The 12,386-nt window shown below is 35.2% G+C and overlaps 1 protein-coding gene across 1 annotated transcript in view; it reads right to left on the reverse strand.

The window, feature by feature from the left end:
- Positions 1–270: 270 nt before the first annotated feature.
- Positions 271–12,386, reverse strand: part of LOC144957046 (hydroxyacid-oxoacid transhydrogenase, mitochondrial-like) — a 70,676-nt gene continuing 58,560 nt past the window's right edge. Inside the window, exons 11-16 of the mRNA XM_078887988.1 lie at positions 11,951–12,100; positions 9,241–9,339; positions 7,292–7,370; positions 5,800–5,896; positions 2,315–2,472; positions 271–1,132 (exon numbers count right to left, since the gene is read on the reverse strand). Of these exons, the coding sequence (XP_078744114.1) occupies positions 1,049–1,132; positions 2,315–2,472; positions 5,800–5,896; positions 7,292–7,370; positions 9,241–9,339; positions 11,951–12,100 (667 nt within the window). The 3' untranslated portion in view covers positions 271–1,048. The remainder of the gene's footprint in view (positions 1,133–2,314; positions 2,473–5,799; positions 5,897–7,291; positions 7,371–9,240; positions 9,340–11,950; positions 12,101–12,386) is intronic.

Here is a 12,386-nt window from a genome sequence, read left to right on the forward strand (position 1 = left end):
TTATATTGTTTTGAAGAGAAGGGTCACATTTATAAGATACAAAAGAAATCCTAAAAATTCCCATTTTACGGGAGAAGCAATATAGCCATTACTATAACCTATGTTTTAAAAATATCATTTGCTCTCAAAGAAACAATTGCAAAAATAAATATATTTATCTCTTTACTTTGTCTGGCACTGTTTCACACAAACCTTTTCACATTTGGACCCAATATAGCATTAAGTAACATTTCAGAGCCATAAATCTACGCGCTTTGACACCAAACTTCCTTTTTCAAACAGAAGGCATGTAAATTCAAGTTAAAGTTCATAATTCAATTCTCAATGTAAGCTCCACCCTGAGAGATATGACACTACATTCATTCGCCTCAATATTATAAGCCTGCCTTTCAATTCAGATTAAAATTCATAATTCAATACTCAATGTAAGCTCCACCCTGAGAGATACTACACTACATTCATTCTCCTCAATATTATAAGCCTGCCTTTCAATTCAGATTAAAATTCATAATTCAATACTCAATGTAAGCTCCACCCTCAGAGATATTACACTACATTCATTCTCTTCAATATCATAAGCCTGCCTTTCAATTCAGATTAAAATTCATAATTCAATACTCAATGTAAGCTCCACCCTGAGAGATACTACACTACATTCATTCTCCTCAATATTATAAGCCTGCCTTTCAATTCAGATTAAAATTCATAATTCAATACTCAATGTAAGCTCCACCCTCAGAGATATTACACTACATTCATTCTCTTCAATATCATAAGCCTGCCTTTCAATTCAGATTAAAATTCATAATTCAATTCTTAAAGTAACTTACATTGTAAGCTCCATCCTGAGAGATATTACACTACATTCATTCTCCTCAATATTTTAAGCCTGCCTATTCATTCAGATTAAAATTCATAATTCAATTTTTCAGCCTCAGGTTGACCAGATTGAGTTTGTAGATCATACTTGGGCTAGGGCAAAAGGGAGCCAGATAGGAACAGGGGGTTGGTTCATTGTGCCTTGAATTCCTAAACAGCCCGGAACATTCTAGTAGGTTTTAAGAGAGTTTTCGAATATCTCCGTTAACTCCTCCTCTCCAACAGGTCGGGGTGACAGTTTGATGACACGATGCTGAGGACGGACAGGAAATAGAATATAAATCATTACAAGATCAGCTACACAAAGTTATATATCCAATCCTCTGGAGGACTGGCTTAACACTTCCAATGAGATTGGAACCAGTTTTTTAAATTTTATATATTACAATTTTGTTCTCTATTCATTGGATTTTAAACATTCACCTTAAATTAAATCAATCGATCACTCAATTCCTTTCTCAACCTTGATAAAATTACAAATGCTTTGTGAAGCATGACTATTATAAGCTCTCTCTCTCTCTCTCTCTCTCTCTCTCTCTCTGCCCCCTCTCTCTTTTTCCTTCTCTCTCTCTCTCTCTCTCTCTCTCTCTCTCTCTCTCTCTCTCTTTGCCCGACAATGACAAATTGCAATATTTATGGACAATAAAGATCTATTATTATTATTATTATTATTATTATTATTATTTATTTATCTTTCTTTAAAATCCAAATGTATTAGTAATAATGTTAATTTTAATACTCAACGACAACAGCCTTTAAATCATGGTACAGAGATTTTGTTAAAAACTATACACATTTAAAATCTTCAAATTTTTATTTTGAAAAGTAGTATACAGCTGTTTGCCTATGTAGTTTTTGATGTTACGAACTGTGTTATCATCTTTAAGATTTTCAATTTTACCTCAATTTTCCTTCTAAAAGATACGAACATGCTGTTTTGACCTTTTTGCACTCAATCACTTTATTGTTTACAAGAAGCATGTCAGGCAAAGAGAGAGAGAGAGAGAGAGAGAGAGAGAGAGAGAGAGAGAGAGAGAGAGAGAGAGAGAGAGAGAGAGAGAGAGAGAGAGGAGAGAGAAAAAGGGAGAGAGAAAGAGAGAGAGAGAGAGAGAGAGAGAGAGAGAGAGAGAGAGAGAGAGAGAGAGAGAGAGAGAGAGAGGGGGTGAGAGAAATATTGAGGGAGGGAAAAACAGAGAGGGGGGAGAGCGATCGAGAGAGAGAAAGCGTTCACACACACACACACACACACACGGTGAGAGAGAGAGAGAGAGAGAGAGAGAGAGAGAGAGAGAGAGAGAGATAGATATAGACAGAGAGCGAGAGAGAGAGAGAGAGAGAGAGAGAGTGAAAGAGAGAAAGAAAGAGAGAGAGAGAGAGAGAGAGAGAGAGAGAGAGAGAGAGAAAAGAGAGATATGAGAAAGGGTAAAGGTCAAACCTGAGGCAAAGTTCCTTTGACGAGGGCAGGGATGTCATCCTTGGTGTAGCCAAGGGAGGAAATCCCGTCAGGACATTGGACAGAGTCCATTATCTTAGTTATTACCTCCTTCATCACTTTACCAGCATCTTCTTTCTTCACATTTCTCACATCCACACCTGAGTCAAATAAATAAATAAATATTGATAAAACAATGAAAAACATTGTTTTAGTATTAAAAAATAAAATAATACATAACATTCCCTTTATTCATCCCATAGGGGAAAATTTGTCTTTAGGGTCTATTCCAAGGGCACAGCGTACACAACGACACAGTTTAGTTGAGACGGGATCCCGTTCCTGACACCTGCTGACCCGGTCACGGTGAGCGGTCAATCACCGAGAGGAATTTACCTAACGGGGATTGCCGTTTCACTCAATTTAACAATGTTTTGTTTTATTGTCTGTTAGACACCCATATTGAATGAGTTGAAATATCACTACTTGGTATAAAAGTTTATATTTTCTACTTTTACTGTGTGTTTTTTATTTTTTCATAGTATTACTAGATTTCTCAATATAAGTTATCAATGAACGGTAACAAATTACACAAAAAATATAGCGGTGCAACATTTCAAAAATTAGAGAAAAAAAAACGTTGCTATGGATTTGTCTGAATTTTATGTATTATAAAGACAAGATGTAAATACTTCTCCTCACAAAAAACGTATTTTTCCTCAACAAAAATATATCCGCTACGAGCATTCAAACTCGTCAGTGTAGTTTGGGGCTGGTCTTTAACTGCATTGCGTTGATGACAAATCGCATTTTATTCATATCATTGATAATGTCGGATGCTCTTTTTTTTTCCAATTTTGCTGTTGTTTGGTGACAGGTCTCTGTGCCTTGTTCTCCAAGAAGTCTAAGTCCAAACTTATATTGAGTGATGTGTGGTATGCACTGGTACTCAAGGAGGTGTTGTTTTGGGATTATTTTGTTTGGAAAATATTTTCTGTATGTATCCGTGTAATGTTTTATTGCACTTTGAATATATTGGATCGTGTCTGCTTTGATCGATTTTGTGTGTGAAATAAAGTTGTGCACATGACTATAGGCCTTGTTTATATTGTCGAAAATTAATCCAATACTGCAAGCGTCGTCAATGATGAGTGGGTCGTGGGTGCAGTTCTTTGTTTGTTGGATAATTGTAAGTGTAGACTTTTTCTTGTTAGTATTTGTGGTAGTTTTGCCAATGAATGATCTGCTGTGGTAAGCCTGTTGTGTAATGCGGTATTCTGTCCAATTCAGAGGCAATAAGACCATCCCTGAGGGTGAGTGGCTCGTGCATGAGATTTGAAAGTCTCTCCTGCGTTTTGGAGTTTGTTGTTATATTCTACTCTGTCGACATCAAACATGCAAGTGCAACCCGTTTCAAGGTTGATTTATTTATTATTAGCGTCTTGGCAATGAGAAAATACAAAGAAGCTAATGAGTCGTGTGTTCAATGTGCTTTATAATGTGTACTTTTTACACATAAATTATGAGTGTGCTCCTTGCTTGTCCAATGCCGTGTCAGTCCCATAGACTAAAAGAATGTTATTAGAATAATTTGAACATTTAAATGGTTTCTTGCGGGCACGTTTCTATTTCTGTGTTAAACAAAGCATACCACGACATGTCCTACATAATGAATTCACTGCTTGGTTATGACTTGCAATTGTGTGGTCCATGCTGTAAGAGAAAATTCAAAATTGACTGAGCGATGTAAGCAATGATATAGTGAATTAATGAATAAAATGAGTTTTAAAACACTCTGTATTACTTCTCATATCCATGCATACATAACAGCGTACATAAAATTTGGAAAAAGAAAAACCAAATACTTCAACCAATTTGGTGAAAGAAAGGGGGGGGGGGGGCAGGAAAATTCTAACAAGCTGTTGAGCTAAGTTGAGGCCCAACACACAATGTCATTTAAAATTAAACATTAGCAAGATAATTCAAATTATGCAATTTAAAAATCAAATTAACTCATCATTGAAAAAAATAAAAAATAAAAATATAATTAACACTAAAACCGCAGCGAAATATTACGTTTCAAGAACAAGGCTAAAGAGGTAATATCTTTATTACCTGACCTACCGCGGAAAAATAATCATTACAAAATAATGAAAACTGAAGAGTAAATGAAACTTACCTCATTTCGTAGTAAAACTTGTGCCTTGTGAATCACACCAAAAAAAATTTGAAGTTTATAGCAACGTTTTTTTAGAATCCTGAGGTAATTACAAGTAATTTTATTTAAATGTTATAGAAAAATACGTGAATTTGAATCACGGCTTGTGGAATAAGTACTGGAGATATTGAAATAAAAATTGGACCGATGGAAAGAGGAGGTCTGCGAGAATTCTTTGCATTTGGGTGGAATTGCATCGTCATGAAGATCGTGAGGTTAATTGGTACGGAAATCATCCATTGGTATCACCCAATGCACGTCAAATCTACGTTCTGGGAATTGTTATCGGCTGACCGCTGTTGACCCCGGTTACCTGTCGGGTGAGGTTACGTCGGCGCTCGGAACAGCGGGAAACTTAACGGTCAGATTTATAGTGCAGATTAGACGCCGTGAGGGAAGACTGGAATAACCCAAGCGTTAGCCACAGTGCAGCACCCACTGCAAATTGAGCTAGGGGCGAGGTGACTTGCTCCAGGCCACAAAATAGCGCAGCAGTGGGTGATCATCGAACTCGGTACCTTTTGGGTATGAAGCAAAGACCGTACCGCTGAGCTGAACCATGCTACCCCGAATAAATACTGACAACAATATGGTGTGGTGGGCAAATGAAAAAAAAAATCCCCAAAAACCCAATAGACAACAAATAAATAATAACACGAAGTTGAATGGAAGCTTCAATTTAATTACAAAAACAGATCAAATGAACGTTTCGGGTTTCCCCTTTATCAACAAAACAGGATGAATGAAACACCACAGATGAATGAGATGATGTGGTCACTACCACATCATCTCATTCATCTGTTGTGTTTCATTCATCCTGTTTTGTTGATAAAGGGGAAACCCGAAACGTTCATTTGATCTGTTTTTGTAATTAAATTGAAGCTTCCATTCAACTTCGTGTTATTATTTATTTCTTCGAGCATCGAGCAGCAACATTTACACAATAGACAACAGCAGATCAAAAGAACCTCACCCCCCCCCCCCCCTAACCTAAAAAAATCAACAACAAAATACAAATGTGGCGTCCAATAGTGTTTAGTTGATTTCTCCCTAAATTATCTGGCCACTTCTTATATTGTTTACTTTTCCTGTTTCCTACTTCCGATTGGAGTAACAGTCTTTTTGTCTTTGAATAAACTTCTCATCTTATCTTTCAGTTGTCGTTGGCATTCCTTTCTTTTTAACAAAGTAAGATCGTAACATTTTCACATCTTAGACAAACAAAAAAAAACAACAAAAAAAAACCCAAAAAAACCCCCCAGTATATTACCCAATGCTTCAGCGGCTGCTATATGTCTCTCAGGGCAGGCCGATGCGGTGAAGTCAAAAGTGGCAGGGGCTGTGATGATGACGGACAACCCATGAGGCTGTGAAAGGGGAGACAATACAATACATGACAACTGATGAGTCAAAAAGAAACAGCTATAGGTTACAAAAGACAACTCTCTTTCCATTCATTTTTGGGGAGGTCGAAAACTTAAGTCTAAAATTTATACATTTGTTTCACATACTTTAATCTATTTTTTAAAAAAAACATAAAACATTTTGGTCAATTGTTACAATTTTATGTCCTTTTCTAAATTCCACCTCATCATGGGAAGATCAAACCAAAAGTGGTGGTAGTTCTTCAGAGTCATAAGGCCTGTGAAGCCGGAGTTTATCCCCATGTCTATAGCGTTAAACTGACATTATTAGTAATTGCTTGCTACCCTTTGGATAGGATGCTGGTTTATTGCAAAATACTTCCTGCTAGATCTAACAGATCCAGCTACCCAATAACTGCTGCTGGGTAGACAGGAGAAAAAAAAAGGGGGGGATCATAAAGAAAATCTCACAACCGAAAATGCCTCTGATAAAATTATGAAAGTGCCAGGTAATTTTTATTGCTTCTATCTAACTAAACCACAAAACAGTGATTTTTTTAAAGGTATAGATATCGGCAACAATAATAATATGTGTTAAGAAAACCAATGAATAACAATGTGAAATGGAATGTAAGCTTCAATTTAATATACGAAAACAGATAATAAGGACGTTTCGGGTTTCCCCTTTATCAACAAAGTGTTTCATTCATCCTATTTCGTTGATAAAGGAGAAACCCGAAACATCCTTTTTATCTGTTTTCGTACAATAAATTGAAGCTTACATTCAATTTCACATTGTTATTTATTTTTTTCAAGCTTCGAGCAGCAACATTTACATTGGTATCAAGACAACTTAATAGATCATCTACAATTGTAACATTGGAGTTTCCTAAAATTGTATCAGTTAATCATCTAAAAATTCTCATGTCCACTATGTAATAATAATAATAATAATAATAATAATAATAATAATAATAATAATAATATAATAATAATAATAACAATAATAATAATAAAGTGTTCTTCTATAGAGCTAAATGCAAAAGCCTCAAAGCGCTTTACAATAAACTTGTCAAACCATAAACACACCCATACCGAGCCAAACAGACACACACAACAGTCGCACACACTAACTATGCAAGTTTTACAAAATGAAATGGACATCCAACAAAATGGAATCAAAAAATAAAAAGTATAATTTACTCATCAATAAAAAAAATGCCTAGGATAACAATTTCTGGAAAAGATGAGTCTTTAGATTTTTCTTAAAATTTTCTTTGCTGTGTCTTAAATAGCGTCATTGGACATGTTGGATGGAGATTGGCGCTCTATAAATTTTATTTATTTATTTATTTATTTATTTAACAAAGCAAGCAGTAACAGCAGCGGGAAACTCACCACTAGAGGGTGGTCATCTCCATAGCCTTCCGATGTGAAAGACTTGACCAGACCAGATATAGGATATGACATTCCATGCCTGGACAAAGAAGGAGGGAAGGGAAGGAAGGGAGGGGTGGGGGGTGGGTGGGAGTGGGAGATAAGGTAGGATAAGATCAAATAGGATAATATGGTAATAAAAGATTCCATAAGATAAAATGAAGTAAATTAACCCAGTAAGGGATTTACGATATGCTTTATTGAAAAGAATAAATGTAATATATGTGGGCGTCCTTGAGATAATCAGTCGCATGGTGAAAAGCTTTGAACAGAGATATTGACAATTTTAGTCAGGAGGTCAATTTTTATGAAAAACGAGTTCTCATTAAAAATCATTAAATCAAACATTTTTCTACATATTGATGAAATATTTTAATTGAATTCTACTCCTAAATATTTTATTTTAATCTTTTTATGAAGGTAATTTAATATCAACTCTTGTCAACTTTGGAAGCGATTTTCTCAAAAATTGGGGTTTCACACCCTAGCCCATGCATATGACCATAACTTCATGAAAAATCACCCGATTTGCTTCAAATAAAGATTAAAATACTCAGGAGACATTAGGCTTTCAAGAAATGCAAAAAAACAAAAACAAACAAACCGCAAAACCAAAATTTTCACCATGCCACTGATTATGTCAGGGACACATACATATTTATATTCACACACACAAAAAAAAAGACAGTTAAAAGCAATAAATATGGTTGAAGATGACGATCAAAATAATATAAAAAAGAATAAAAGTAATTATTTAAAAAACTACTTAAGTCTCAAATCTTGCAATTAAAAACAATTAAAATCAATTATTTAAATCAGCTTCACTAGACAAACCACCAATTCGAGGCAACCGGTCACATTTATCTATTATCCATCTATATTCACACACACAAAAAAAAGGAGAGTTAAGGGTAATAAATACGGTTGAAGATGACTATCAAAATAATATAAAATAAATGACGTCGGCACTTCTTTCAGCCTGCGACATTCATCAAAGAACAATAAATCCACACAGAAATGGTTTATTTACAACAACACTCGAGCCTCTGATCTTTGTCAAGGGATATCAGATACTCATACAAGTCATTTACACTGACACTTCAGTCTCTGATCTTTGTCAAGGGATATCAGATACTCATACAAGTCATTTACAACAACACTCGAGCCTCTGATCTTTGTCAAGGGATATCAGATACTCATACAAGTCATTTACAACAACACTCGAGCCTCTGATCTTTGTCAAGGGATATCAGATACTCATACAAGTCATTTACAACACACACTCTCGAGCCCTCTGATCTTTGTCAAGGGATATCAGATACTCATACAAGTCATTTACAACACACACTCGAGCCTCTGATCTTTGTCAAGGGATATCAGATACTCATACAAGTCATTTACAATGACACTCGAGCCTCTGATCTTTGTCAAGGGATATCAGATACTCATACAAGTCATTTACAAACACTCGAGCTCTGATCTTTGTCAAGGGATACAGATACTCATACAAGTCATTTACAACAACACTCGAGCCTCTGATCTTTGTCAAGGGATATCAGATACTCATACAAGTCATTTACACTGACAATTCAGTCTCTGATCTTTATCAAGGGATAACAAATACTCATACAAGTCATTTACAACAACACTCGAGCCTCTGATCTTTGTCAAGGGATATCAGATACTCATACAAGTCATTTACAACAACACTCGAGCCTCTGATCTTTGTCAAGGGATAACAGATACTCATACAAGTCATTTACAACAACACTCGAGCCTCTGATCTTTGTCAAGGGATATCAGATACTCATACAAGTCATTTACAATGACACTTCAGTCTCTGATCTTTATCAAGGGATAACAGATACTCATAGAATTTGTCTCTGGAGACAGAATAATAAAAGACTTACGGTAAATGACATCCAGCATTACCGAACCCGATCCCGGCAAAACAACTGGCCAAAAGCATGGCCGATCTGGCCTCTTTGTCATCTGGGTTGTACGTAGACCTGCCATGGTGAGAAAGAGGGGTGACAATCAACGTCATATAATAATATCTATAATATATGGCTTTTATATAGCACCTTACACCATATATGAATAAGCTCAAAGCGCTTAGCAGTAACGTGACAACTTTCACTCAAGCATACAACCACTCGAACATGCAATATGAAACAAAGCAATAAAATTCTACAGTACTACATATTGAAAGGAAACGTTTTAAGATACTTGAAAAAAAAGAAAACTGCATCATTACTTGTTTACTTCCGACACAAAAGTGCACCGCTAATTTCATCTTATTTCGCGATTTGTTGATTGAAGACCTATCCTTCGCTTAATATTACATAAAGCGTTGTATGATGATTTAGAATTACAAAGAGCCATCAAAAAATAATAAACCATCCTGTTGATGAAGTAGAAAGAATTCACGAAAAGCAATAGAAAGAAAGCATTCTCAATTGCCAACAATAAAAAAAAAAAAAAAAAAACATTTTATACCATGAATTTGGTCTTTTGCCATCTGGGAGAGGTTTTTGTCAGATTAAATGTGGAACTGACAAGTATAAATCAACGTTCGTTCCATCAGCAATAAAAATGTTGAATATTTCATATGGTACAGCAAAACCAAGGATTGATGCGTTGACTGATTGACTGATTAATTTGTTTAATGTTAGATGAAGTGACCAATTGATAATGATGATAATATTTGGTGTTGAATTGCCAAGAATGTAACGAATTGAAAATGAAATGAATATGTTAATGTTGTGTATGTCGCACGCGTGAAGGAAAGAGAGGAAGAGAGAGAGAATGGGTAGAGGTGTCTGTTCAATGTTATAGTTATCATATAACGTTATGACAAGTGTAACTAATTGACAAATTGCCATATTTAATGGACAATAAAGATCAATTATTATTATTATTATTATTATTATCCCGATATTAAAAAAATGAATGAAAGACAAAATAGGTAGCTAGATCCGTACCAATTTGCATACCAGCAACATCTCAGTGTTGAAGACGCACTATTAACCGCCACAAATTTGATCTCGAAACACCTTGACCAAACGCCCTCGAATTACGCCAGAATCCTGTTTGTCGACTTTTCGTCAGCTTTTAATGCCATGAACACAGATATTTTGCTTCAAAAGTTGTGCAGCATGGATATTCCAAACTACCTTATTAAATGGTATAAAGAGTTTCTGACCCATAGACCGCAATGTGTAAATTGGGTGAACATATCTCCAACAAAAGAACGTTGTCGAACGGATGTCCCCAAGGCTGTGTGAGTTCCCCAATCCTGTACATCTTATACACCAACGACTGCAGACCATCCTTTGAAAATTGTTTTATAGTGAAATATGCAGACGATAGTCCTATTCTTGGCTTATTAAAAGATAAAGTTACCGAAAAGAATTATTTCAAACAAATAAATATATTCACCGATTGGTGTAAACGGATCAGCTTGAGTTGAATGTTGAGGGGGCGAAAGAACGGGTGTTTGGTGTAAGGGTAGAAACCGACTTAAAGTGTGTGGCGATCGGTAAAGATGATGTTGGGATGGTTGACTATTTTAAATATTTAGGAATAGCCATTGATGGTTCCCTCAATTTCTCTCGACATATTAATGTGATATCTGGGAGGTTTTCCCAGGGGTTATACATCCTAGGGAAATTGAGAGCATTTCGGGTGGGGAGGAAGGCTGTGTTGGAGTTTGTGACTCATTGATTAAAAGTGTAATTGCGTTTGGCTGCACCATATGTTTTGGAGGATGCCGACTTAGAGATAAATCAAAGGTTTCAAAATCTGTCAAGGAGGCATCAAAAATGATAGGCCATACCTCTTGATGGAGTGGAGGGAATTCATGGGGAAAGCAATGGAGAGGAAAGCATTCTCAATTACCAACATAAAGAACGTGTTTTGTGCCATGAATTTGGTTCTTTTGCCGTCTGGGAGGGGTTTTGTCGGATTGAGTGTGGGGCTAACAAGTATAGATCAGCGTTCGTTCCATCAGCAATGGAGATTTTGAATGTTTCATGTGGTGCAGAAAAACCAAGGATGATTCGTTGACTGATTGACTGATTCATTTATTAGTGTAAATTGGCTGACCAATTGGTGGTGGTGAGATGGTTTTTGGTGTCGGGTTGCCGCAATCGTGGCAAATTGAGAACGAAGTGAATGTTGTTTATGTTTGTATATCGCACGTGTGAAGGAGAGAAGAAAGAGAGAGAGAGAGAGAGATAGAGAGAGAGAGAGAGAGAGAAGAGAGAGAGAGAGAGAGAGAGAGAGAGAAAATGGGTAGATGAAATATCTGTTCAATCCTTAGTTATCGTTTAAAATTAATAACAAGTGTAACTAAATGACAAATTGCCATATTTATGGACAATAAAGATCTATTATTATATTATTATTATTATATTATTATCATTACTCTCTCTGATATATCTTGGAAGGGAGTTCCAGATAAGGGGTGCTGAATATTCAAACTCATGCTCGTCAATTTTGCGAGACATTGTTTTTTGTTGTTAGCTGAGAAAGGGTTTTAAGCCCAAAATGCTCTGTGTTTGGTATTTTGTTCTTTTTTTGAAGGTTTATATTAATCTTTGACTAAGATCAAGTTACCGCTTGAGGTATTTGGCAGTGACACGAAGGGCGTGCAGGGACCACACATCACTGATTGGGTTGTTGCCTTGATAAGCTGGTCTAAGGTTGGGATTGGTGGGTCGTTGCCTTTCTGTGTAATGGATGGCTGTGTAAGACTCTAGGGCATGGCTGGGGAGAAACAATGTTATAGATAATAATGATGATAATAATAATAAAATAATAATAAAATAATAATAATAATAATAATAATAATAATAACAATTAAAAATAATAATAATTAATAAAAAATAAAATAATAATAAATAGAATAATAAAATAATAATAATAATAATAATAAAATAAAATAATAAAAATAATAAAAAATAAAAATAATAATAATAATAATAATAATAATAATATTAATATAATAAAAATAATAATAATAAAAATAATAAAATAATAATAAAATTAAAAA

This window comes from Berghia stephanieae, chromosome 11, assembly GCF_034508935.2.
Source record: "Berghia stephanieae isolate SIO BIC M18660-M18661 chromosome 11, UCSD_Bste_1.3, whole genome shotgun sequence".
NCBI lineage: Eukaryota > Metazoa > Mollusca > Gastropoda > Nudibranchia > Aeolidiidae > Berghia > Berghia stephanieae.